The sequence below is a fragment of the Colletotrichum acutatum genome, assembly GCF_030867785.1.
Source record: "Colletotrichum acutatum strain CBS 112980 chromosome Unknown BDZ83scaffold_152, whole genome shotgun sequence".
NCBI lineage: Eukaryota > Fungi > Ascomycota > Sordariomycetes > Glomerellales > Glomerellaceae > Colletotrichum > Colletotrichum acutatum.
The window spans coordinates 52,033-73,964 of NW_026849146.1; the positions used below are offsets into that span (position 1 = coordinate 52,033).

Genomic DNA, 21,932 nt, shown 5'->3' on the forward strand with positions numbered 1-21,932 from the left:
CCCAAACGTAATCGGGGTTGACTGAGTTCTTCGTACGGACACTTTCGACCTTCGATTCTTCGACGGGTCTAGCCCGTGATATTTCTTGATGAGAAATGAACAAAGACTTTATCCCACTTGATTACTGATGTTTCCGATTAAGTCTTGATAGCGGCCTAAGCTGCGTTCCTCATACGCGCATCCTCTTCGTTGGTGCCAACTACTCCGTACTTATGCTCGGAGCTAGTTTCTCACAACTGTCTCGACTGCCCTTGAATTCAACCGGTGATACGGGTTCATGTCGTTGATCTCATTTACGTAAAGCTTCAGCCTTCTAAACGCTTCCCCCAGCAGTCATCGTCAAGTGGTCTTGGAAGCGCCATCTGCATGCCTGATATACGGGTCTTGGCTCGTGGCCGGTTCCACCGGGCAGACTATTTAATTTTCTTTCGCAAAAAGGGTTACGGTTCAGCGTTCGTGGGCCTCAGCCGATCAAATACTGAAGTGAGAGCTCGTCATGGTTTTCTTTATATATACCTTGGACGTTGAGAAGCGCGCGGCAAGTAAGCTGGCTGAACTCTACGCAGCGGGCGGCCGCCGCCCCCACAGGGGCTTTTCGACTTGTCACACCGCCGGGATATACGATTCCCCTTACTGTCCGTACGTCTGACTCGACGAATAGCCCTGTGATCTAGCTAAGAACTTTGCTGCAATGAAAGCTTCTTAGGTTAGCGATTATCCAAGCAAAGCATGTCTTCTTCCTCTCGGCTCAATCAAGGCGCTGGTTGGCCCAAGGCGCCGGGATTGCCAAGATGCCGCTTCAGTGGGCTCACGCCGAAGTGACTCTAGGAGACTCGGAAAGAGCGATGGCAAGTGGGTAACTTATTGAGACTTCTCTCATGATCCAAGCCCGGTTGGTCAGTTTCACTTCTCACTGTCACCGCGCATATATGCCAGATGAAAGAAGAAGCAGTGATACAGCTAGACTATTTGTTAACTGTAGAATGCCTGCCTCCCCATGAGATTCTATTCTCAATAGCCGCTTGCGGAACTCCTACGACAAACCAAAACTATTGAGACTCCATATACAACGAAGAGTATGAAGCAGGGCGTCTGATACGACCATCTGCTAGGTATCATACAATGAAGATCCATTACAAATGAAGATAGGAGGGGGGTAAAAGAAAAAAAACAGAGAAAGAGTTCACCCCCCGGGTGCTGCATTGGGGGCTACATCTCTTGGTGCTCATGCTGGGAATCGACCTCGGAGCCTGTCGTCGAGTAGGCATGTAATAGGGCGAATTATTGCTGACCTTGATACCACTCCACCACCCAGCCAGTTTGACCTGACCCGTCGATCTAGAAGGACGCCGTCTGGCTGGTGACAGGAATGGTCTCGAAGGGGTATATATGGACTCCTTCCCGTGAGTATCCTGCACATGAGATGAGGAGTATGCATACGTACATGGTACTCATCATAGTTGGAACGTTGAGGGTGGCCAGCAAGCTGCATCGAATAACATGAAGTGATGTCAACCTCTCTTTTCCGTGCTTTTATAGCCTCCATCAAGGGCCGGAGACTGCGCCAGTCTATCTCACTGAGCCTGATATCAAAGCTATAGCATCAGCCAAGGATCATCTTTCCGTCCCGCCCTGCCCCGCCACCAACTACAGACCTACCTGGTTCCGAGGCAACGGCTTTCCAAGACCTCCATACTTGTGCCTGCCCAGACCAATCTGAACAGACCCCGTTGCATCTTGTATAAAAACATGGTGATGGTAAACAGAAAGATCAAAGCATACTTGCTGGTAGACCTCGACCATGGTATTCAATATGCCAACCTTTTTGCAAACCATTCCCCAAAGCCAAACATTGGATGAAAGCATTCAAACGACTCGTTCAATCTACAACGGCACGATTATAAGGTACTTTTGCTACTCTACACCGGCTGCGGCGGCACACTTTGACAGCCAGACTCAGCTCATCCAACACTGGATGTATGCTTCTTATACAACGAGACCCATCTCAATGATTCATCCAAGCAATTGGGAAGTCGGGTCTGGTTCATCGAATGGGTATACGAAGTAGGAAGGGATGATTTCAATTTCCCTTCATCAATGGGCAATCCGTCTCACTCTACACCTATGACTGACGCGACTCCCAAGGAATCACTTTCAGCTTTTGTGCCGACGTAAGCAAGGGGCACTCTAGATTACACACCAAGGATGTTGATGTGATCCTGTCACTTGTATATCAAATCAACATCACAGTCATGTTGGCAGAGTACGCTTGAATGTTTCAATTTGTGGGCATTGACATGACTGCCCCTTTTTGTCTATTCGTACCATGCAATCTAGGTATATCCTCCTCATGTCGTAACCAACAACTGGACAACAACGAATCCAACAAGGCGCCATCGATGAAGTAACCCGTGCCCGTCTAATGCGTTGTAAACCCCTAATCGCATGCATGTAAATCGTTCATGAGCAAGGAGAAGAGAAAAGTCGCATTCCAACACAGGTCCCATATCCGTAGATGCGCCTTCCCACAAAGAAACCCACACTCAGCTTCGTGTGGCCTGTGATAAACCACCGCTAGGCGCCTTCGTCATGTCGTTCAGTAAACACTACCCAAGATACTCCTGTCCCGCTTCTCCGCGGCGTCAATGTCATCTTCGTCGGCCTCAGAGCCTCGATGGCTGCTATTGGTATCACCAAGGCGGTTGGCGCGACGCCGCCGGCTCTTCTCGTCTGATTGCTCGTCTTCGGTGTTTGGTGTCATGTTTCCTTTAGTTTGACCACCGACGATGCTGTTGATACTGCCGTTGGCGCCGGTGTTGTCTCCATTGGAAACAATGCCAACCTTGATCTTGGTCACGGCTGTGATTTCCGGTCTGTGGCCATCCTCCTCGGAAGAGTCTGTGTCGCTGCCGGCAATCGAGGTCTGCCCGGAGAAAGTTCCACCAAAATCACGGCCAACGTTCAGGTGCGGCGAGATCATGCTCCGTAGACGATCTTCGGCAGAGATGAAGGATGGGGTTCCATCGGGAGATGAAACAACTTCATGGCGAGCTCGGGTGACGTCGATCTGCGGTGGCCGGCCATCGCTGTCGGTGCCCTCGTCGGATGTGTATCCCTGCTCGCATCGCTTAATGGGTCGCCGTCCTGGTGCAGGGGACTGCCGACGGGATACAACAGACCCATTAGAGGTGACTTCGTCCGTTCGGCGAAGGGCTTCCAGGTCGTCTCGCCTCTGGTAGTGGCTCTTGTGATTACACCCGTTAGGACAGCCACCCCAGCGCCGCGTGACGATGAAGGTCTTACTGCGTTCGAGAAGAGTACCGTTCTTGGCATCCTTGGTGGACCTTTCCTGGTTCCCCTCGACCTCGCTCCTTTCCTTCTCCTCCTTCTCCTTTAACTCGGCCCGCTCCTTGCGTAGCTCTGACCATGTCCGGAGTTTGTTCTCGAGGATGTACTTGCCGCTCTCTTCTTGCTTGCGCATGATGAGGAACTCGCAGTGGTTGACGTTCCGCAGGTCCTCAAAATACTCGACAGTGAAGTGATACCACTTCATCAAGAACACCCGGGACATGAGGCCGTGGGTGACTAGAAAAGTTAGCGACACAAGACCAAACGGCTCTGAGGTGTCCGACATACCTAGTACACAAACGCTGGCAAAATCATTCTCGCCGAACTGACGCCACAGACTCTCGTTGAAGCCACTAACTCTGTCGTAGGCGTCTGCGGCGCTCTCGCCATTGGGGATGCGGTAGAAGAAATGGCCGTAATCGGCACGCTCTTGCCACATGCGTTCCATTTCGGCGGAGCATGGCTGGAAGTTGCCAAAGTCCTGCTCACGCAAGCGTGGTTCCTCGTAGACCTTGATGTTGGAGCGCTTGAATGGAGAAGGATCCTCCTCGTCGGATGTCAGCGTCGAGAGAATGCCCTCGGTTGTCTCGCGAGTCCGGCGGTAGGGGGACGTAAAGAAATGCAGTGTGTCATCGGCGCGCAGCAACTTGCGCAGGTTGCGACCAGCTTCGTAGGCTTGTTGCCAGCCATCTTGTGTCAACTTTACTCGGTGATCGGGTATCGTTTGGTGAATATCGCGGTTCTCTGCGGTGTTCCAACTCGATTAGCAATCCGGTTGACCGGAGATATCTCGGACCAAGGGAAAAAGGGAAAAGAAAGAGAGAGTCGTACTGTTGCCCTCGGACTGAGCGTGCCGAATGAGGATGATGAGCCTCGGTTTGACCATGATGTCGGGCTGTGACGGGTGTGTTTTCCTGTTTGTAATCGAAGTCGGGCGGCTAGACGTTGTTTGAAGCGGTCGACAATGTGGTTATCACCGGTGTAGTGAGAGAGGTGGTTGCTGTAGGTAAGAAATAAGGAGTTCTTTATTGCTCCAAGAATATCATTCAAAGAAGGGAACAAAGCTCTGTGCAGACAAAATGGACGCGAGACTCTTGTCGCAAAAAGTCGTAGCGTTGGGAACCTTGTTGACCGGGAAGGATTTGGAAGTGTAGGGGAGAGAATGAGGCGTGGCGGGGCAAAGGCAGGAGAGTGGTGGACGGGGGGCGGATGCTAGTCGCAGAGGCAAACCTTGGGATGGGGCTGCCGTTGTACGTGTATCGCTTTATGCCAACCTTAACCTTAGGAACAGACGGGGAGAGGGATGGAGCCTGCTTTAGTAGTGCGTAGACGTTTCCGACCAACAGGTTGAAGAGGTTGAGATGGGTTGAGTTTGGGTTGAAGGTGCAAGGAACGTAAGGCGTAGCAAGGAGTGGTTTAAGTGGGATGGAATGGACATGTCTGTCATTGCGAGAGAAGTCTCAGGGATGTTTTTTCTGGAGGGGAAGTGTGACTCTCAGGGACTCTTTGGGTTGTCTGGACTCTGGTGCATCCATCACTGACTGCATGCATGCGATACGTATCTTTCCCATGCCACTGCCGCCATTCGTGACAATGATCAACTCCCGCATAGGGGCATTAGGGCTGTACATCAATCGACGGCGTGATGCCCCTTGTGTGCCAGGTATTTTTGGGCATTGCCATGGCAAGTCGCAAGCCACAAGCCAGCCGCACCTAAACCGCAAATCTCCTGTAGGAGGTATACTAGAGAAAAGGACCCCTCGTCCCACCTAAATGAATGACAGTCAAACAGACCCATCCAAGTGGGGGACAAAATCGATTTCCGCTCGAATACATCCGACACAGCAGTTTCTACTGCTATTATCACTAGTACTACTATTTGTGAGACATAGTGTATCCTTCTACGTATATAATAAGGGTTTTGACGCGGAAGGGGTAGTGATTATGATATGAGTAGTAAAAGGAGTACTTCTTCAAGACGTATGGGAGGAAACCCATTTTGTCACCCACTTGCCATCCACACTCTGCCATGTACCTTTACCAGAGACACATCGATTTCTGGCCCTTTGCTCCGCGGGGGGTTAAAGACAGGCAGGGCCGTCCCCCCCTCCAAGTTGTTCCAACAGGCCACGGCCCCTGGCCATCTCTCGCTCTACAGCGGGGTCCATCGGAAGATCTCAGCGCCCTGTCAGCCAACCAGACGTCAGAGGCAGGGCTCGAGCTGGCACCTTGAGACAGGGAATCCGCAGCCCCTGATTGGCGCACCGACCCTCCGACAAGCGGCGAGGCTGTATGCCCCACCTTGCGGCGGCACGGCGGCACTTGCACACCTTTTTTTTTTTCTTCTTCTTTTTTTCCCCTTCTCGTTCGTCTGCGAATACGGCCATCCAAATGGAGGGGAAACGGGGTCTGCCGGCACTGGTAAAACTGTCTTACCTGCAGAACCAAAGTGCCCGCATTCCAAGTGAAGCTATGTTGCTACACCAAAATGCATCTTCATCCAACAGACGAAGAGCAAACCGCATACATTCTGTTGGACATTGCTGTGCAGCACCTTTTGCTGCAGTCTTCCCAACCAATTTTCTGTTCCTGTGATTGTGATTCACTCATCACGTCCAACTTGCCGCCTGACAACCAACATCACTGCAACCCCATACCTACATAATGAGGTAAACTTAAAGAAAGTATGTGCATCCGTACCGAGTGCTTGTGTCAATCAAATCCGCATCTCGTCTGGCTCTGGCGTGGTTCATCTGCATGCTCCGATTAGGCGCGTTGGCCAGAACCGCCCATTCCCAGCGCTGTCATTCGATGTTCAATCTTTGTTCCCCACCTCATCCACACAACCCAGCTCCCGCCGCCCCCAATCACCTTGCATCGTTTCCTCAGCCTTTCCAACTGGCAACAGGCAATCGCACACCTCGCCGCAAACGTGCTGGGCTCTTCCAGCTTCTTACCAACAGGCAGGTCAGAAACAGCAGAGAGCCGCCACCACCCCGGCCCATCTCCTAGCCGCCCACAACCGACCGACCTCTCACCACACCACCGCGCGCCAATCTTTTCCCACTTAGATTACCTTACCTTACGCCGCGCGCGCGCGCCTCCATCTCGCGATCTCTTGTGGTAACTCGCAATCAAACATCAAGTCACCAACATTCAATCACCCACTTCACCCACTCCAACAGTCACACTTTGCCTAGACTGGGGAAGATTGCAACGCAAACTTTCCAGCTACGCACGCAGACGGCGACCATCACATGCGCCTTCCCGCCCGCCCGTTCCGCATAGCCCATCGTATAGCTGCTAGCATAGCACAATCACCGTAGCCGGGCCTACCACATTCCTCACCCCCGGATCAGCCCATTCCACTCTCAGCCTCATCCCACAATCATACGACACTCTCCCCGCCAATCTCAAAGCTTCCCAACGCAACCGCTCGCCGTCGAACCCGCAGAACCCGGCCCTCGACCCGACCTCCCGACCTCCCCTTCCCTTCCACACACCCCAAACACCACCGGCGGCAGCAGCAGCAAAAATGTCCGGCGAAGGCCCCGAATCAATCCCCACCTCAGCGGACCCCCGCTCCCGCCGCCCAACAAAGAAACGCGCCCTCACCCCCGTCTCCGAACACGCAAAACACCTCGAAACCCTCTTCTCCAAACCAGACCAAGAGATCCGTCTGCCCCCCGGCGCCGGCGCCGTAGCCAAACGCGCCGTCGCCGCCCCGCCCGAAATCGTCACAAACGTCCAGGGTTCCTCCGCCGGCGCCGGCTCCGGTGAGTTCCACGTCTACAAGGCCAGCCGCCGTCGCGAATACGACCGCCTGCGCGCCATGGACGACGAGGTCAGGCAAGAAAAGGAAAACGACGAGTTTGAGCGGCAAAAGGCCGAGCGGGCTGCCAAGGACGAGGAGCGCACGAGAAAGAATCGGGAAAAGAGGGATAAGAAGAAGCAAAAGGGTAAAAAGGGACCTGGTGCTGCCGTGGCAAAGGGAGGAGCTGGTACCGCCGCTTCCTCTTCAAGTGGTGGTGGTGTCGCCGCAAGGGCAGCGGCGGAAACATCCACAAACAAGGAGGATGACGATGCCAAGGAGGATAAGGACGGCAAGAGCAAGGGCGCAGAGACGGCATCGACCTCATCAGGAGCTGCTCAGCCCCCGGGTATCGTGATCCATGACGATGACTGATTCATCGTCCCGTGGTTTAGAGGGCCCCGGGGCCTTGGCCTGGGGGGGTTGTTGTTGCTGTCGAGCTTTGAGCTTTTTTCAAGCTTGAACATAAGCTTGGCGTGACCAAAAATAACTTCAGACCAAACACCAAATGTTCGGTGGGTCCCGCGCCCATCTTAAACATTCATTTGACAAGACAGGAGACACAAGGCAGGGGGCATTTCAGAGAGAGCATGAGCATCAAAGCTTTTTTGTCCTTTGGAGATGTCCTGAGAACTTCAGTCGTCTAGGTAATTTCTAATCCCATATCTATGCATCCACACAGGGGTATGACCTTTTTTTTTCATCTTCATCGCGTCTCATTGCAACAACCTCTCTCTGCTTCGCCATGAAGAAAGTACCAAATCCGACTAACGTCAACAGGCATCTTATTCGTCGCCACCTCCGTGCAGGCCGTTACCCATTTGCGCCGCCTTTCTTGCGCTGCAGATATCGTCTACTCTGAGGAGCAAGCAAGCGGACTGTGAGTCATGTATTAGTATTATTGAACAACGTGTAAGAAAAAAAAGAGAGAAAGCAGTGGTAAAGGTCATAAAACCAATGTAGACATACCTCAATTGCCGTCTTGATACTCTGCAACTTGATAGCCTCAGGCTCCCACACACCGTACTCCTTCATGTCGGCGACAACACCAGAGTCACCGTTGATACCCCACGAGTGCTTGCCCTCTGCATGCTTGGCGCGCAGGTCCGTCAGTACTCTGACGGGGCTGGCACCGGCGTTCTGGACCAAGGTGCGGGGGATGACCTCAAGCGCGTCGGCAACGGCCTTGTACGGCCATTGCTGGACACCCTCGACGCCCTTTGCGAGCTGGCTCAACCGCACAGAGACGGCCATCTCCGTAGCGCCACCACCGGGGGAGAGTCTGGGGTTGAACATGACGTTGCGGGCAACACCCATGGCATCCTGCAGGTTACGCTCAATCTCGTTGAGCACGTCCTTCGACGGGCCGCGGAGGAGCACTGTGCAGGCCTTGGGGTTCTTGCATCCGGTGAGGAAGGTGAAGTACTCGTCGCCAATCTTCTCAATCTCGAACAGGCCGCAGAGCGTGCCGACATCGGAGTCCTGGATATCATCGACGCGGTTGACAATGGTGGCGCCCGTCGCTCTTGCTATTCTGTTGTTGTCCGTCTTGCGAACGCGGCGGAGGGCGGTGATGTTAGCCTTCATGAAGTAATGCTGGGCGAGATCTGCAAGATGTTAGCCCTTGTTCCCAACTACCTGACCAACAACAAAACGCACCTGAGACGCCCTTCTCGGTGATGACCAGATCGGGCTTGAGGGCGATGATGCCCTCGCACATTGCCTTGACCTGCTCCTCCTCGATCTGCAGGATACGGTTCCAGTCCTCCTCCTTGGAAATCTCGATATTGGTCTGCGACTCGCCCTTCTTGTACTCCAAGGGGCAGTCGAGGAGGACGATTCTGGGGTTTTCTATTCTCCGGCGCATCTTGGGGTGAGTGATGTCCTTGTTGAGCATGACTCCGTCCAGCACTCTGCTGTCCTCGATCTCACCGCCTGGCACCTTCTCCACACGTGCGTATCTCTTGATGTCAACCTCGGTCTTTCCGTTGCCGGCCTCCCAGGTGACGGTGCGGACGGCGCGGAGAGCAAGGTCGCACATCAGGTCGGACCATCTCGAGACGAACTTGGTGCCGATGGAGGAGGAGATGAGGCCGCGCATGGCCTTGTCGTCGTTGACGTCGATGGGGAGGGAGATGTCGTCGACGATCTCGAGGGCGTCCTTCAGCGCGCGGCGGAAGGCAGCAATGATCTGGACCGGGTGAATGTTACGCTCGAGCTGGGGAAGTGACTGCGCAAGCATCTCGCCAGCTGGGCCAGGTCAGTTTCTGGCTTTATAAGCGAGATAGCTTTCAGGGGCTTACCCAGAATAATGACCGTTGTTGTGCCGTCGCCAACCTCTTCGTCTTGTGTCCGGCTGAGCTCGATCATGCTCTTTGCTGCAGGGTGCGAGACCTCGATCTCTCTGAGGATGGCGTGGCCGTCGTTGGTGAGGACGATACCGCCCATGGGGTCGAGGAGCATCTTCAACATAGCCTTGGGACCCAAGCAAGATCGAATAATGTCGGCGACGCTGATGGTGGGGTTAGCCGGTGTCTATGGAGTATTCGGAGGGACATCGTACGTCTTGGCAGCCGCGATGTTGGACATCTGGGCCTTGCGACCTGTCTGCCGTTCACCGGCGCCGGTGTCTGTAGAGTACGCAATTAGTACCTGATCGTAATATTGGGGGGGTAGCTAGTCAGAGCTCTGGGGAAGGAGGGGCTGCCATACTCATTACCACTACTGGGGCCTGCATGGTTGTGCGACGACGATTTGAAAAACTCGAATAAAAATTGGTGTCGTCGAGGGAATGTGTGCGTCGGCGAAGAGCTTCACCGTTGCAGAGGAAACCGTGGAGATGGCGGGGGCGGTGGTGGTGCTGCTGCTGCACAAGGCACCGGGCTTCTAAAAAGTTCGCTGGGCGGGTTTGTTTTTTGGCGGGATGAAGCTGGATCTCGGCGGAACCTTTTCCCCGGCTTCACCGAGCTTCACCTAGCTTCTGGCTTAGCACACCGATGGACCCACCTTTGACAACGTCCCATCCACTGCCATCTCACATACCTACGAGGGGAGGGGGATGGCCACGACAGAGACACAGAGACCGTTCCTTCTGCTGACTGCACTTCGCTTAATTGAGTAGTAGCCCCCCCCCCCGACAGATGCCACTCTGTGTTCGAAATGTAGTATTGATGTTGAGTTGACGGCAAATGCGCCCCTTCCTCCTATATCGTTCACTACCGATATTAGCAGAGGAGCCTTCCCTAAATAAAGCAGCAATCCCAGCAGAAATACCGAGGACCAGAGGAATCCCGTCATGGATCACCCGGATTAAAGTGAGAAAAAAGGGCACTTTGGCATACGTAGGGCCCGCTCTCAAGACGAAGGGTTACCCAACTAGCAAACTAACCTCCAAAGGTCATGCCCCCTGTAAGCAGCAGGAGAATAGACGTCTGTCGACAGCCACCCCCTTCCTGGGTATGTATTCCTCCCATCTGGAGGCCTGGGACTCGAATACTCCCCGGCAAGGAGGTATGCGTCACTTAGGCCTGATTGTCTTCGATCTCTTCATAAAGGGTCGGGGGAACGTGGCTGAGGGGTATGATGGGGAGGGTGGGGGGGTCTTTGTATTAACCTGAAAGTCCTCGAGCCTCACTCGGCCTAACCTTTGCTTCAATTCCCAGTGAAGTCGTTTTTTTATATCCAATTGTCTCGCTTGGATAGCCATGAATCACTTAGAGGGCTCACTGGGCCGATAAGCTGGTAAGCAACGATAAATCAGATTCAGCTATGGAATACTCGCTCTTACTGCACCCCAGGGTTCTTACGAGCCGCTGCCAGTCTGCTGCAAAGAATCCTGTGCTATGTTCCAGGCGGCCACGCCCTGAGCCATTGAATCCCCTCGTCATTTGACACAACTTCTATCTACTGCGCATTCTTTGTTAGCTATTTGGCCATTTCCCACTCGATCCCCAACTGCCACCTAGGGTGTTAGTCCTGCCAATGGACTTCGTTGCGGAGACCAGAACTTTTAGAAGGAGCCGCGTTGCCTTGGTGTCTGTTGTATAGCCTTTTGTTTAGACCTTGCGGCCTGATATTATGTTGAGATTGCGACGGCTCATGTTGTGAAGGCGTCCATCTTGACTGAGACGCCTGGGCAACCGGCGCAACTTCTTGCCACCCACCCTTGAAAGTAATGTCTACGATGCACTCATCTCTCGCCATAGCGTCCTGGAGTGAACTCCATCGCACTTTGTCGGCGACTGCCGCCAAATTAAAGCGGTCCCAAAACTCAGCCTTTCTCAGTAACAGCGTGTTCTTGCTAACACGTCTGTCTGTTTCTTTCCAGGGAAGACCAATTACATCCGGTGCGCATAGAAAGTCGTCCAGCGAGCAGTCATCCGGCATATGACCCTTTTTGGACCCGGTAACGAAGATTGGCATGCCGTTTCCGGAAATCTTTAGCCTCATCTTCACATCATCCAGACCTGGGTCGGCCTTCCCTATGGTAAGTTTGTCAAAGTCACCAAGCTGAGGAGGTTCCATCTTTTCCGGTTGCTCTTCCATGATAGGCACTGGCTTGCTGGGGTCTACCACCACTAGGATGCTGTCACCAGGCACAGCAATCTTGATGAATGATTGCGGCATTGGCGTCAGTTCGGTCGGAGCTGGGCCATCGACTTGGGCTAGTGGCTTGCTTATCTCGATGCATAGCCATCTGCGTCTCACTCCGTTGATATCGGTGCTTGAAGAGAGAATATTAGCTCGACCAAGTCTCGAACAAGGGCAAAAGACTCACATATCCAAATCTACCAGCGACAGATTGTGTTTCCGACCACCTTCGAAGAACATCTCAGTGGTGAGACTCGTGGAGTCGTCGTCTCCTGTATCAGCACCCAGTGGAGGCCCCGGAAACGACTTTTGACTGTTGTTATCCCTTTGGAAGTGAAGGTACTGTATCGAACGCCTCCGATACCCGTTCAACTCCATCGATCTGGCTTGGAAGGCGCTAAAGCTCATGTTCATTGACATGCCGTGGTAGTTGGGTTGCCACTCAATGTTCATAATCTGATCGGCCCGCCGCCGGGCAATAACTCCAGGAATGATGTGGATGGTCTTGTTGTATGATCGTACTACCGCCGTAAGCCTGCGAGACGCCCCTTTACTATTCACTGATGAGCGAAATGTTCTCTATCGACTGGAAGATAACTTACACAAACATCGATCTGGCTCTGATGTAAGCGTTGTACATGTTCCACCACTCATCGCCATAATCTGGGCCTTTGTCTGGTAAAATAATACCCGTAGATGTAAAGCCCAGACGCCGTTTTTCGGCTTCCGCAGCGCTGACGACTTCATTCTGTCTCAACGACTTTGGCAAGGCGATAGCACGGTCGGTCATATCAATGCCACCCAAAGCCATGATATCGTCTCGAAATTCATGTTGCAAACGGGCTGGATCTTTTTCAACCTTGGCTCGGTACTCGTCCCTTAGTTGCAACCCAGTGCGGATTCCTAACATTAGCTTCTCCCGAACGCTCATACCAGGCTTGAAGTCGGACATCTTGGCAAGGTTGCAGCCGGCATCGGTTTCGACTTGGACATCTGTTGGATTTCGGCAAAGCGACACCACGCCTAACACTTTTGTTAATTAAGGAAACCAAATTATTTCTTATATTCATCTTACTGTGGCGAGAGACCTTAGGGAAGCAGCCTAGACGAGTTGCCCGCGGTGGGCGAAATTCTGGGGTTCGGACTACGGCATATTAGCCATGACATTTCTCTTTCGGAGATAACAGTTTGTAGCCATAGACTAGCCACAACCCTTCGAGACAATACCTGGATCTGTTACCGCCATGGTCCTTCTGTGTCTTCGGATATATTGATGTTGTCGCTGTTCTTGCCTCGTTCTCACTCGAGATGCTGCCCTGGGCACGGCCACGCCCGAACGGATCTGTGGTTCGACTCGCTTTCTTTTAGGCACGTTGTTCTCATCTTCGCTCGCACGCCTCTTTTTACGTTGAACCCATGTAAAATCCATGTCGCAGATTACCTCACTCGTGGCCGGTTGAAGAGTATGCTGGGGTGATGTACTTGGTGAGACTCGTGTGATGCCGCGGGGATGAATGGCGACTGAACCCTACGCGCAAACAAGCGGAAGGAGCGACCTTTTGATTCAGTGCCTGTGACTATTGACGAAGCGTGTATATCAGTTTGTTTCGCCCGGAGGCCCAAAAGAATTGTAAAAGGTCGGTATCAGAGGCGTCAGCCCACCTAGCGGTGAGTGATCTGGTCGGGAGGTTATTCGCAAGTAGTGTGTGACGTCAAGGACCGCAGTTTGAAGAGGTAAGAGACGTCTTCAGCTCCATAGAAGTACTCAAAAGCGAGAGCAAGGTCGACGAGTGAAGAAAGGAAAAGAAGCCATTCGCGGCTGCCTTGAACCGAGTGTCGATATGGGCGGTCCAAAAGTGGCAGAGGCAGCGAGTAGGTACGAGACAAACGAATGGACAGCCGTTATCGAAGGAGAAAAGAAAGAGAGGGCATCTATAGACCTCTCGTATTCCAGTCTTCGAGGCAAAGGAAATAAAAGGTTGGGTTGAGAGTCGCGAAAGACCTTTGGCTGTGTGGATGGAAAGGCTGAATATTCAACCAACACCCTCCCTGCCTGGCGTCGACTTCAGGTGGAAAGTGGCCTCCTGCTTCAGCCTGGATTCGGTTTTCAGCAAAAGACATACACTGCGAAACGCGTTTCACCGGCGGAGTCGAATCAGGCAAGAGTAAGGCCGGATCACCAAGACCCTCTCTCTCCCCGGTGCCTTGGGTGCTGCCTCGTCCGGATAGAGCAGGCAAACCCTATAGATTACAATAAATTAGGAAAGAGAAGAAAAGATTGTAGGAAGGCAGCTTAGATCAGCTCTATAAAGCAGGAACAAAACGGTCCCAACCTGAGATTTAGGAATAAGCCAGCTTCAAGGACACCACAGATTGTTTGTCTGACTTGGGCCTCATTCAGAGATACGAGATTGGACAGTCACTTACTTTCCTCACATACACGCAAGCTGGATAGTCATGAAACTCTTAGCGTCATTTAATGTATTGGGATATCGTCTTTTAATCACAATTATTGCCATCTCTGCCCACAAACCCTACCAAGCACATGGCGAAAGTGCCAATCTCCTCTTCCAGACGTGGGCCGCTTAACGAGCTGCGTCCTTACACATCAGCTGACCTTCGTGCTTGACCTGACCAATCCTGTACCCAACATGGAGGCACCTGGTCAAGATGATTTCCGTCCCTGCCTCTACTACAAGTCCGGTGTTGACCCACACTTTGGACGCCATGCACATACATCGCCAAAGCTACGATGGCATGAGTCATCCCCATCGTGAATCCGTAAGGAGAATAGAAGCTAATGTATAATCCTGAAGTAATTCCCCCTTGCAATAGACCCTCCTCTAGAGGTACGTCTCTATGATGGTATCCGCCTCGAAGCAGTTGTACACAATGAGCAGAAAGAACCATATTAATCATGGTGAACCTGAATCCTTCGTGAATCCCCGAAACTCCTGTTTTCCCCAATGCCATGCCTTGCTAGTATGAACCCCATTTTTGTGTGTTTGAATGTAAACGCGTAGTGCGTGTGCTTGTGCGATTGCGGCAAGCAGAAGTGTATGAGGTACGAGACTTGGTAGTCCTGCCTCTTGTCGTTGTTTGTCCTGGTTTTACGACTTTCTCTAGGCTTCAGAAGAACCTGGACATGGCTCTGCTGAGATCAATGAAGTCGACGGGCTTGGTGACGTAGTCGCTGAACCCGGCTGCAACGCATTTGTCCTGAACATCGGACATTACGTTGGCCGAAAGCGCAATGATGGGAAGCTTCTTGAACCCTTGTTCTTTCTCCCATTGTCGAATTTCTCGGCAGGCCTGGTAGCCATCCTTGCGTGGCATATGCAAGTCGCACTAGAGAGTCAGTCAGCGGAGTATATCTTGCGGGATGATGAGTACCTACAAGTATCAAGGAGTAGTAGTTATGGGCGTGACCAAACACCATTTCGGTGCACTCGGCGCCGTCGGCGGCCACTTCAACCTCTACGCCCACCTTCTTCAAGTACTTTTGTAGAACCTTCTGGTTCACAGGGTTATCTTCAACCAGTAGCACCTTATACCCTTTGTTGCCCATACGTTTTCCAATCTCCTGGTAACTCGCCTTCTGAGTTTCAACCATACGTTGCGCGGTTGAGCGGTTCCGATCAACGCTCAGATCGCGGACCTTGTCAGGATCGAAGATGACGGCAAACCTCGATGGCTTGACAGGTTTGTAGATGAAAGTGACGATGTTTTCTGACACAAGTTTCTCGTACTTCGTATCTGTCGCAAGTCTCATTACAGCTTGCCGTTGGACTGAGTCTGATAAAATGAGGATTGTCGTATTACTGATGGTTGTCGACTTGGTTATCTGCTCCATGAGGCCGATGATCTCCTCTGGAGACGGCAAGTTGAGAACAATGTGGGTGAAATTGACAGACTCCTCTCCCCCAAGCAACTTCTGCGCCTTTTCGGTAGAGTCTAGTGCCGTGATTTGATGAGGCACATCCTTCGGCAGTGTCATCTCGATGTGTTGCGCGGTGGCTTCACGACTATGCGTCTGAGGGCAGATGATGAGGATGGAGTACATAGGAGGCTTCAAGTCTTCAGGCTTTGTCGGTTTGGAGGTTTCCGGTGTGGGCGTCTTGCCTGGCGAAGACTCGCTAGAAGGCAGCTCGAGCTTCATCTGCGACAGATCTTGACCACTTGCTCTTGCAGCTTCGCTGAAGTGGACAAGCCCAACGTTGATCGAGGACACGGACGTAACGGACGTACGCTCTGTAGCCCGAGAGATGCCAGACTGGACTGATGGGGCCGAACTTCCGCTAGAAGCAACAGCAGGCGATGTGAACTCAGTGTCAGTCTTGGGGCTGTCTGTCGATGCGGGCGTAGGCGAAGGCAAGTTCTTTGAAGGGCGTATACTAGCCACATCTTGAGCCACCTTGGAAGTGGGATGCAAGCTCTCAGGGCTCAAGGGTGCGTCAGGGTGATCCTCCTTTGTCGGCAAAGCAAACTTGGCAGTGAATGTGAACGTTGACCCTTTGCCAGGGACAGCGCTGCCTTCCATCTTGCCTCCGTGCAGTTCCACCAGCTGTCTCGAAATGACTAGCCCAAGACCGCTTCCACCGTGCTGTCTGGTGCTGCTTCCATCTATTTGACTGAATGGCTTGAAGATGAGGTCTGCCTCCTCCTTCGAGAAACCCCGACCTGTATCAATGATGGCGAATTCGAGCATGATCTCGTGCTGATCCTGGGCCGAATCCTTGTTGGTATGAACCCTGCATCGACTGAAGACCTCTCCCTCAGCAGTGAACTTGATGGCATTGCCGATCACGTTAAGGAGCACTTGGCGAATGCGGACCTTATCGCCCTTGACCCAAGCCGGAACATCCTCCTCCACAATATAGTTCAACTCTAGTCTCTTAGCAATAGCCATGGTGGAGACCAACTCGTTGACATCTTCAATGAGAGAGCGCGTATGGAACCATTCGTACTTGAGCTTCATCATTCCGGCATCGACCTTTGACAAATCCAGAATATCGTTGATGATCATCAACAGACTGTTAGCACTAGTCTGAATGGTGTTGGTGTAGTCACGCTGCTCTTCGTTGAGAATGGTGTCTTGTAGGAAGCTGACCATTCCCGAAATACCAATAAGTGGCGTCCGGATCTCGTGCGACATGTTGCTCAGGAATCTACTCTTAGACTCCATAGCCTCCTTGAGTTTGGCTTCGAGTAGTTTGTGGTCGTTGATGTCCGTGGCTGAGCCAAAGTAGGAGCTGGCTCCGTTTCCAAAGTCAATGTTGTCGATCTCGACGCACCGGATTAAGTGCCACCTATACTCTCCGTTCTTGGATCGTAATCGCACCTCGGTGGTGTATGATAGTCTGCCGTTGCTGTCGGTCGTCACTTTGATGATACCCTGCCTGGCCAAAGCCGTCAGATCGGCGGTGGGCATCTCGTAGACCGAGCTACTGCTCGAGCTGTTATTCCGTGACAAGGCTTGGTGGATGCCTCGAAGGTTGGTTTCCATCTGGCTTTGCGTTTTGCCCGATACCAGGCTGGCTAACGTCGCCTCGGATGACGCTGGGTCTTGGTGGCCTGTACGATCGAATTTGAAGGGCATCGGCGTCGGTGGTCTGTCTGTGGGTATGTGGCATTTAGCCAGATCATCAGGATGCACAAAGTCCATGAAACCCAGGCCGAGGCAGTCCTCAAAACTCTGCCCCGTGTACGACAGCCATTGCTCGTTGGCAAACGTGATACCTTCGTCTTCGGTCGCAGTGAATATGATTTGAGGGATAAGGTTGGCCAGAAGCCTGTGCTTTGCCTCTGAGGCCTCAATCTCCTCTTGCCGTGCAGCCTTAAGTTCCGCGATGTGTTGGTCATGGATATCCATGTAGGAGCCGAGAAATTGCATCATGACTCCTCGTTTATCGCGGGACGCAACAGCACGAGCATAGAACCATCGGTAGGCCCCATCAAAGCGTCTGATGCGGACAGTCCTCGAAAACTGTTCACCAGTGCGTAAGGAATGACTCCATGCCTTGAGATATTCATCTCTGTCGTCCGGGTGAATGCTGCCCCAAGGGTCGGCAGCTAAATCAGAGACTGTCTGACCGCGGTAGGTAAGGTAGCGACTATTGACCCAGACTATTTCGCCTGACTGTGGCAGCGAGACAAAGACGTGAGCAGGCAAAGAGTCTAGAATAAGACCCTTGAGACGATCTGACGGCGGTGGCATGTCTACGGGGCCAACATTGATGGAGCCTGTTCGAGTCGGAGCAGTGTGGGGTACCGGCCTACTGACCACACTTGAGCTAGGTGGTAGCGATTGGAAGCTCGTCGCAAAGTCGGCACCGTAAGAATGCAGCAGGGTATGATGGCTGCCGTCGGAGCTCCTCTGGTCAGCTGACTTGAGTCGAGGTTCGAGCACGGCGATTTCGTCGAGATAATTCTTGAGTTCGTGAGAGAGCACTCTCTTGGAACCTCCCGGCGTCGACACTCTGCTTTCGACGTTGAGCTCGACCAGGTCCTCACTCTCCCCAGGCGTCTGGGCAGGTTCCTTGTTAAGAAGCTTGTATGAAGCAGAGAGACGAGCTTGGCGCTTGTCCAGTGGCGAATCTTCCTTTGAACTTCTTCTCGTCCTCTGAGAAGTTGCAGAAGCCATCTCGGCCCTCGAGTTGCCTGGCTTCAGCTTGGTGCCAAAGTAGCTGTCCCCCCCAACCTGCGCAGGACTGGTCGCAAATCCAGACTTGTCAATGGCATGGTGCACAGAACCAGGTGTGCCAAGCGGGGAGCCAGCGGCACTCTTGGAGACACCTGAGTAATCGCTGGGACTGGTAATGCTGCCCGCGAGCGAGCGTTGGGCCACCATGTCATCCGAGGCCATGAAGCTTAGATTGCCGATGCTGGTAGGGTCTGCTAGGGGACGCCCGTCGGCAGCAAGCGCGCCAAACCCGGCAGTGTGAGGCCTGCGCCGGTTGAGACCAGCAAGCTCTGTCTCCAAATTCGTGTAATGACGACATAGAGAAAAGGAGGTTGCTAGGTGCGGGGCAAGATACTCCAGGGAATGGCGAAGGTTCGAGGGATATGGGATGACGGGACTGAGTATCGACAGGATAGCGATTGGCGCGGGCTTATCTTTGCGTTGCCACGGGGATGAGGCAGCATCGTTATCATCATCGCCGCCAGTAACGTCATGGGCTTCACTGCGGCTGCGAGAGTGAGACTTTTGTTCCAAGACGGTTGTATCAAGCTTGAAGGGATGGACAGGCTTTGAGAGCAGTAGATGCGTCAACGGGATGTGAAGGACGGTCCATGCGTTGTCCACGCCAATAGCTTCAGGAGGTCGCATTCCTGTGTAGTCTGCCGGTGCAGACTCGGGGTTGAAAGAATCCTCATCGACCATGGCATCAGTGAAGAAGGGGTTCTCGTTCGGATCTGCCCGCACGGCCGGAGACGGCGCCGGGGACTGGGACCAGGGCGATGGTGGTGCCTGTTCAAACTCCTCGTATTTTGGGGTGGGTGGACGTGGCTCGTCCTCGGAAAGTCGCGAGATTATACTAGATGGCTTGTCACCGCTGTGACTACGGCTAGAGCTCCAGGAGGCACTTGAACCACTCAAAATCGTCGACAACTTCTGAGTAGACTCGATCCGGCCCCTTTTCAGCTTTTTCCTTGCTGCCTCAGCCGAGGTCGTGTTAGCTGTCACCTTTGACTTGACTGGCGTCTCTTCTGGCAAGTTCTGAAGGTAGGGGTAACTTCTTGTCAGTGCGATGACCTTGCCTCGTTCAAGAACACGCATGACACCGCCGTGGTCGATAAGAGGATCAGCCTCATAATCCAGAGCTTGAAGCACAGGAAGCACTCTGCCCTCTGTATCAGAGTGAGCGCCGGTTGGAGCCTCCCAGCTCGGTACGTTCTGCTCTTCAGCGTCATGCTCAGCAAGAGCAGATTGGTTCAAAGCTGGTCCAAGTGGCTCTTGAGCAACGTCCTCGGTCGCCTTGCCGGGCGGGAAGTAGCTCTTACTTCTGCCCAGTTGCGCAGGACGGCGTGAGGGCAACAGTCTCTCATTGCTATTTCCTTTTCGTTCCCTATTCTCCTCGTATGTCGTGAATGAGTGCCGAGTTTGGAGACTAGGTCGAGATAACATTCTGGGTCGTGCCGCATCTTCGGGTAAAGGAGGCTCTTCCGAGCCAATATCGCCGGCGCTACTGGGTATCAAACTGCTTCCCCTTGCCATGTATCCAAGGCTGAGATCGTCCTCCTGGTGCTCGTTATATGTTGCCTTTTGGCCCCAGGGCACGTTCTCGATATCGGTGGTGTCAGCTGGAACAGCAAGTGTGACTCTCTCGGCTTTGTACACATCTCTCATGATTTGCACGACGGTGTTCCACCACGCGTCCATTCCAGGCTCGGCGTTGAGCATCAGCGACAGATCATAGAGGTTTGGACTTGGGAAATCGCCCTCCAGTTGGCCAGTGGCTCCGGCGGGGAGAAAAGTAAGTGCCGATGCTGGTGTCGATGAGCCGGACATGACCCTATCTTGAGCGGCGCCAAAACCTTCGAAAGACATACCCTGCGCCATGAAAGCGGCCGCAGTTGGGGACATGTTTCCGAATGGTCGATTCATCGCGGCCGGGCCGTACCCCGGCGTATACATGCGCGGGAAGGGATAAGAAGGAGTTCCCGCGACATTACCGGGCGTCATGCCGCCACGAATAGTGTTGCCGGACTCGGTTGACGTCGTCGTTAGATTGGACGATGTCGTTGCCAAGCCCGCGATTCCAGCCTGTGTGCGCGGCGAATTGCCACTTTCCTCCTGGATTGGTGAGACGCGCACCTTGTCGGGGGTTGTCGCCATCAAGCCTCTCGTCGCCATCTCGCGCTTCTCCAGGTCTCGTGCCAATCGCTCTCGATATCGATTTAGTTGGATCTGGGATTCAGAAAGGGCCGGTGGCGTGTCGTCGTCGGTCACTGCAGCATTCTCAGTTTTACTTTTTGATTCCTTGCCGCCCATGCCACCGGTAACGTCATCATCAGCCCTGGACACACCCACGCTGCGCTTTAGGTTAGTATCCGGACCAGCACCGCCAGGACTCGCAGCCTTGGTGAGGAAGGGTTCGGTTTGCGCCCTGGAGCGGTCGCTGGGCGACTTTGAAGACTGCTCCTTGGACACATCCGACATTGCGGCTCGCGCATTTCTACCAGACTTTAGAGAATCGAGGGTCAGTCCATGGCGGGGACTCGGAAGGTTGACGGGCGATTCTTTGGTAGGCGATTTTTTCGAATCGGGCGTCGTTCGTCTTGGAAGGCTAAGCCGACGCGCAGAGGACGAGTCTTTCTTGTCTACTGGAAGGCTCGTGCTTGGCATTCCTCATAGAACAGAGCGCCCCATACACAAAGATGGTGAAGTTTTGGTCGGGATTGGTGATGTCGCTTCGAGAAGTTGTCCGGCCGAGTCGTGACGTACAGTGATGGCGAATCAACGTGTCGTGGCAAAGTCGAAAGAGGAGGTGGACAACGAGGGGTCGGTCGCGGTATTTTGAAGTGGGAGAGGGGGAAAGTCACGGCTGTGAGAGATTCGGTCGGCGGGATGCGGTGAGGCGAAGCAAGGTGACGATCTGGAAGTCGAAGGAAAATGCCGTAAGTAAGAGCGCGTGGTACAGTGGTGGAGGAAAGATTGCAACGGTCTGGTTTGTGTTGGTAACTCGTGGTGAAGGGTGAGGCAAGGTTAGGTTGGTGTGGGATGGTACGGATGGGATGTGCGTTTGGACTGAACTGAAAGAGGCATGGACTGGCAGAGAACGGGACTGGGACCAGGCCTACCTAGCAGGTCTTTTGGGACTGGGAATGGGGACAGGAGCAAGTATGCGTATCCGTCACGCCTATCGTGGTGTGTTGAGGGGCGTGTGCAATATTCCCTGCGCTGATATTCTCTCTCTTTCAGTTTCTGTCGGAATGGGTCTCCTCAGTCTCTCCTCTCTCTCTCTCTATCTCTCTCTTTCTCAAAAGTCTGCGTTGACGGCGGGCCTGACGGGAACGGTGACGGTGACGGTGACGGATGACGGAGAACACGAACAGGGGGGGCGGGGAGCGGGCAGAAGACTGGAGGAAGCGAAGCGAAGCGAGAAACGCAGCAAGAGGGCGTGGGAATTTGGGAAGGAGAGGCACAATGGACGAAAAGATCAAGAAAGGAAAGGGTGGA

The 21,932-nt window shown here is 53.2% G+C and overlaps 6 protein-coding genes across 6 annotated transcripts; 1 reads left to right on the forward strand and 5 right to left on the reverse strand.

The window, feature by feature from the left end:
* Nucleotides 1–876: 876 nt before the first annotated feature.
* BDZ83DRAFT_638988 (uncharacterized protein) lies at nt 877–1,213 on the reverse strand. The gene has a single exon (XM_060509397.1). The coding sequence runs from the start codon at nt 1,201–1,203 to the stop codon at nt 1,012–1,014; it is 192 nt and encodes a 63-aa protein (XP_060359294.1). The 5' UTR covers nt 1,204–1,213; the 3' UTR covers nt 877–1,011.
* Nucleotides 1,214–2,159: 946 nt separating this feature from the next.
* BDZ83DRAFT_765079 (phosphoglycerate mutase) lies at nt 2,160–4,234 on the reverse strand (the record flags this gene model as incomplete). Its single annotated transcript, XM_060515239.1, has 2 exons — nt 2,160–4,092; nt 4,180–4,234. 2 exons carry the CDS (start codon nt 4,232–4,234, stop codon nt 2,597–2,599), a joined length of 1,551 nt encoding a protein of 516 aa, XP_060359295.1. The 3' UTR covers nt 2,160–2,596.
* Nucleotides 4,235–6,883: 2,649 nt separating this feature from the next.
* BDZ83DRAFT_590332 (uncharacterized protein) lies at nt 6,884–7,534 on the forward strand (the record flags this gene model as incomplete). Its single annotated transcript, XM_060506324.1, has 2 exons — nt 6,884–7,349; nt 7,398–7,534. The coding sequence occupies 2 exons, from the start codon at nt 6,884–6,886 to the stop codon at nt 7,532–7,534; spliced, it is 603 nt and encodes a 200-aa protein (XP_060359296.1).
* A 227-nt stretch (nt 7,535–7,761) lies between these two features.
* Nucleotides 7,762–10,027, reverse strand: BDZ83DRAFT_639006 (T-complex protein 1). Its single transcript, XM_060509398.1, has 6 exons — nt 9,872–10,027; nt 9,723–9,789; nt 9,463–9,671; nt 8,819–9,409; nt 8,129–8,766; nt 7,762–8,037 (listed from the first exon to the last, which is right to left on the reverse strand). The coding sequence occupies exons 1-6, from the start codon at nt 9,894–9,896 to the stop codon at nt 7,945–7,947; spliced, it is 1,623 nt and encodes a 540-aa protein (XP_060359297.1). The 5' UTR covers nt 9,897–10,027; the 3' UTR covers nt 7,762–7,944.
* A 1,101-nt stretch (nt 10,028–11,128) lies between these two features.
* BDZ83DRAFT_590358 (uncharacterized protein) lies at nt 11,129–12,701 on the reverse strand (the record flags this gene model as incomplete). The annotated part of the gene is made up of 3 exons (XM_060506328.1): nt 11,129–11,882; nt 11,937–12,302; nt 12,352–12,701. 3 exons carry the CDS (start codon nt 12,699–12,701, stop codon nt 11,129–11,131), a joined length of 1,470 nt encoding a protein of 489 aa, XP_060359298.1.
* A 2,177-nt stretch (nt 12,702–14,878) lies between these two features.
* Nucleotides 14,879–20,912, reverse strand: BDZ83DRAFT_757148 (hsp90-like protein; the record flags this gene model as incomplete). The annotated part of the gene is made up of 2 exons (XM_060514856.1): nt 14,879–15,097; nt 15,147–20,912. 2 exons carry the CDS (start codon nt 20,910–20,912, stop codon nt 14,879–14,881), a joined length of 5,985 nt encoding a protein of 1,994 aa, XP_060359299.1.
* Between the last annotated feature and the right edge of the window lie 1,020 nt (nt 20,913–21,932).